This window comes from Rhopalosiphum padi, chromosome 3, assembly GCF_020882245.1.
Source record: "Rhopalosiphum padi isolate XX-2018 chromosome 3, ASM2088224v1, whole genome shotgun sequence".
Taxonomy (NCBI): Eukaryota; Metazoa; Arthropoda; class Insecta; order Hemiptera; family Aphididae; genus Rhopalosiphum; species Rhopalosiphum padi.
In genome coordinates, this window is record NC_083599.1 from 67924828 (window position 1) to 67930109 (window position 5282).

Genomic DNA, 5282 nt, shown 5'->3' on the forward strand with positions numbered 1-5282 from the left:
AATTTATGTGTTGATCAATATTAAATACACATAATATATGTTAAAATTAAAGATTTTAGTCATCAAATCCAAATTTAAATTTAGAAAATTGTTTCATTTATAACATATAATTTTAATCCCAGTCAAATTCAAAATAGCTGTAATTTTAATGTTTTAAATTCTTCAATTTCAATATCTAATCTACACGAATCAAACCAATATAAATTATTATTTACAAATATACTCACAAGTCATAAGAAAAAATACACCTAATCCTCTAAATACTGAACATCAACATTTATTGATACCCAAAACAATATTTACTAAACTTCCAAGTTAAATGCTGTTAGTAATAATTTAAAAATAAACAATAATACTTCATATTGAAGTAATTGTATAATTTAAATGAGCAAAAATTACCATACATCTATGTCATACATGGTCAGAGCCGGCTAAAGCTATGAGTGACCAGGGCGCCAAGCTTAAAATTATTTTTATTTAATTTATCTTTTAATACGTATTAACAATCTACACAATTTTAAATATTCATTATCTAATGCCGTTCTAATTGAAGATACATCTGCAATTGTCTCATATTTGTATAATGATTTAGTTTTAATATTAATTATAGTTATGAATACTAAATTTAATATTACTATTATTTTTATTTTTTTTTTATGTAATTTATAAGTAAATATCCTTATTATAATATTGTATGATCAGGTAATAAAGTTTAAAATTATAATACAAAAATACATACCTACTAATTGTATTTAAACTTCCTAAAAAATTCAATTTTATTACTACTCAAACTAGGTAGGGGGTGTAAGGGCTCCAAAACATGGTTTCGCCCAGTACGCCAATACTTCTAGCGCCGACCCTATACGCGGTTTAAATGGAATAAAATATAAGGATTATTTTTAAAAAATAATAACAGTTGAATTAAAAAAAAAAACACTTTAATACAAAACGTCTATAATACACATGATTAATTAATAAAAATATTTAATTTATTTTAAATTGTTACAAAAATTTATTATTACTAAAGAATTCAAATTGATTAGATTGTTTGATAATTTATATTATACTCTCAAAAATGTAAGAGAAATAATTTAATTAAATGCAAGATCATTAAAAATATTAATACTCAATAATTAAACAATGCATTATTTTAAATGGTTATGGAAAATATTGTATCATTATAGTACATAGTAGTCAACTGGTCTTCTACAATAAACATAGTAATACAATCAGTATATTAAATTACGTTACACTCTAAATGTAGTATATTATATTATTAATATGCAATTAAGCTTTAACTTGAATTTATATAAAAAAAAATAACTTTTATATAATTTTAATTATAACTATAATTTATTTTATAATGAACTTAAAAAACTTACAAATTAACAAACAATTTATATTATATTGTAGTATCAAAAATTACTTTGTGGTCAATGAAAAATAATTAATCGAAAATATATTCTATTATTGATATATTATTCATAATAATTAACACCATTAAAAATTATTAAATATAATTGATACAGAAAAAAAATAATAATAATAAAATAAATATACCTTATATATATTATTAATACCTAGGTAAATTTAATTGGACATAAAAAAGTTCATACTGACTACTAATATAACCAAATAATCTTCATATTTTAATGTTTCACTATTTAAATTCTTTGCACTTTGTTTCAATAATTTGGTTGAATACTCACACGGAGGAAATACACATAATACATTACCTACGTGTCTTGTACTTTTTAATGATAACCCAACAACCATTTTTTGTTTAAGTATTAATACTAAATTATGAAACGGTTTAATATTTGATGCATCATTGCTGGAAATCGAGTTATTAGTACAAGGCATTGCTAAAAACATAGCATGTATACCAGCAGTTTTTTCAGGTCTAGACAAGGCTTTTACTAGTGATTCACGTAACTGCAATTGTGTATTTATGTGTAATATTGGTTCACAGTTTTGATTTTCCATTACTGTTTTAAAAATATTGATATCACCGAAAATTAAATGACAAGAAGTTAGGTATTGAGAGGTGCTCATTGAAAATCTGCCATCCCAAACAGAATGTTGTTCTTGTTTGATTGATAATTCATTAATATTCACATGATGATCTTTAGGATGACTTTTTTTATCATCACCTAGCCTACCAAAGGGGTATTCATCTCGTTTTGTTAGTTCTTGTGAATCTTCTGCAGATTCATCTTGAGATGACTTAGAATTTGATGAAGAAGTTAGTATAGGACTGTCACACGCATATCTATTAGCAAAATCTGTTCTTAGTCTACGTCTTGAACCTCTTAAAGGTACTCCCCTCATACCTTTGACAGCTTCAATTGCAGCATCAATGTTTTCAAATAATATATGGGCACAAGTGTCACCGTAGTCATACTCAATTCTTTCAATAACACCAAATCTATCAAATTCTTGATTTAAATGAGCAAGTGATGTATGAGGACTCAAACCACCAACCCATATCCGTTGTGTTGGTATAGGTTTTCCATAGCCAATTTTACATTCATATTTTCCTATATATTTACCAGATAATTCGACTTTGGCTTTATGGGCCATATCTAAATTTTGATAACGAACAAATGCATATGGAAATCCTGTACCCACCAATGGTCGTTTAACATCAATATCTTCAACAACTCCATATTTACCAAATATACATTGAAGTTCTTCATCCTTAATAGTAATTTCTAAATTTCCAACAAACAATGTACGTGTAGCTAATGGGTCATCTTCTGGTTGAATATGATGTAAATAGTTTGGAAATTTATTTTTTTTGTCATGCTTTAAACAAGAATGAGGGGATGGTGTACACGATGGCAAGAGATGTGTTGGTAGTCCATAGAACGGTTGAATTGACTCTAAATGATGAGGAATAGGTGCCAGATGATGTAATAATGGTTGTTGGTATATCATAATTTCTTGGGGATGTAACAGTAGGGAACTTATTTCTCGATAGGCTTTTGATGGTCGCATGGAAGGAAGAGCACCATATGGTAACATTTCATAAGACCTATCAGTTGGAAGTGATCCACGAGTTTCAGTAAAAGTTGGGCAGTCTCTTTCTGTAGAAAAATTTCTGTATTGAAAATGTCTAGCTTTTGATTCACGATGATCTCTAGAACTATATCTTTCATAAACAGGATTAACTATACTTATACTATCAAATATATTTATTACGCTTTTACTGTGTTTGGCATATCTAGCATCTTTTGACCTTTTAAAACACACATATGCCAATCTTTTATTTTCTTTATATGATATTTTAACTGAAAATTCACCAAACTTGTAGTATTCTCGATACAAAATTTCTTTGACTTGTTGGTCACTTGCATTGGGATGTAAAGGATCTATACACAAAACTTTATAGGTGTGACTCAAACGATCCAAACTCCTAGATCGGCCAAATTTGTCAAGTTTAGAATGTCTAGATGGTTTTGATGGCGTTCGACCTCTGCGATGTTGATATTTATATTTAAACAATTTTCGCTCATTTGAACTACCATTATCCATATTAATACTGCTATGACGTTTTTTACGTGACATAGGAGGAGAATCACCAGAATTTCTGTGTTTTGTATTATGAATTTTTACAATGATTTTTTCCGATTTCTGATTTCCGAAATCTTTAGACGATCCAAACATTTTGATTTTTGCACAATTAAATCATTTGAACACCTGGAAATATTCATCATATAATTAGAATATACCAAAACATTTAAATTAAATTAGTAATAAAACAAATATTATATTTTAAATCTAATTTCATCAATATTAAACAACCGAAATGCTAGGCATCCATGTAATAGTAGAACGCACTCACTTGTATAATATTAAAACAATCACAGCCCACAGGTACATAAAAGACGACCGTCCCTGTAGAGAGGATTACCAATGCCGAACAAAATTCAAAACCGATTATAGATATACCGGTGATTACACAAAAACAGTTAAAAAAATTAAATTTAACTAAACAGTAACTAAACAAATTAATTTAATTTAAAAAATATATTGTATATTATAAATATAGTGGAATAAAACGCAGACGGGCGCGAAGAACAAACTACCACACAACCGTACGCCGTAACTCGCGACTCGTGACTGAAGACCGCGGGAAAACGATCGTAATCTAAAACCCATGCTGGCGTGCTCGTGTGATTATATAACACAAAATGATGGTAGTTACGGTTGTACCGAACGATCAGAACGCTATACGTTCGTTGCTCATATAACGGTCGTAACCACGATAATAATAATAATATTTTTATATTGATAATATCGATAATATTGATAATATATGTGGATGCCGAATGCAACAGGCTACTGCAGAATGCAGATGTCTATGATCTACATTTGTCTTTAGAATATACATTAATATTAAACATAAGTACATAACGTTGTTTTGTATCATAATTTGGTGAATATAGGGTGCTGAACTTACAGGATCACAGCTCAAATGAAGTATAAAGTTGACCAAAGTTTAATTTAATCTGCGGTGCTATCGGTTCGATAGATTGTAGAATTGTTGTCGGTCCGATGAATAATAGAAAAAAAGAGTAGTCTATACTCATAAATCATAAATGTATCTTTGTTCGTTATTCGAAGATATAATATGTCATAACATGAAGAATAATATAATACATACAAAATTGCTATACTATAATATATTATTAGTGTTATTTTTTTATATAAAAAATTAATTATTAAAAATTATAGTTTATGGAAATATGTGCATGGACAGGACATTGTATGACCAAAGTGGTACCTAACTAGTAACTTAATAAGATTGTGGTGGAAGTATCCTCACCACTATCGATATCAAATAATAATAATAATAATAATGATATAGAATTATAGTAAACATTATATTTATTGTATTAATTTTTATATACTGTTATTACTTATAATACAAGTTATAGTAAAAATAATATTAGAATTTATTGAATTCAAAATTTGGCACATAGCGTATAGATACAATTTTTAATCATAAACCATGTTCACAGCAATATTGTATACCGTAGATTCTATAAGTTTAATGTTTATTGACTTGTTGTCTTATAAATATTATGGTAAAAACTTGTATCACAAAACATGCATCAATGACTGTCGTTTTTATAATTGTGTTTTAATTCAAAATTTAAGTTAAAATAATTCAAAATGTGAATTCAACTCAAATTCTGACAGTTTTAATGAAGAACATATTTTAGAAGTTTCAAAAAACCTGCCAAAACCTCTGTGTTATGATTATTTCAATAACC

The 5282-nt window shown here is 27.4% G+C and overlaps 1 protein-coding gene across 1 annotated transcript; it reads right to left on the minus strand.

Moving 5' to 3' along the window:
• Positions 1 to 1505: 1505 nt before the first annotated feature.
• On the minus strand, positions 1506 to 4106 carry LOC132927845 (RNA-binding protein spenito-like). Its single transcript, XM_060992433.1, has 2 exons — positions 3848 to 4106; positions 1506 to 3702 (listed from the first exon to the last, which is right to left on the minus strand). Exon 2 carries the CDS (start codon positions 3667 to 3669, stop codon positions 1591 to 1593), a length of 2079 nt encoding a protein of 692 aa, XP_060848416.1. The 5' UTR covers positions 3670 to 3702; positions 3848 to 4106; the 3' UTR covers positions 1506 to 1590.
• Between the last annotated feature and the right edge of the window lie 1176 nt (positions 4107 to 5282).

Excerpts from the sequence above, each read along its gene's own strand:
- LOC132927845 (XM_060992433.1), bottom strand. The coding sequence starts at position 3,669 with ATGTTTGGATCGTCTAAAGATTTCGGAAATCAGAAATCGGAAAAAATC.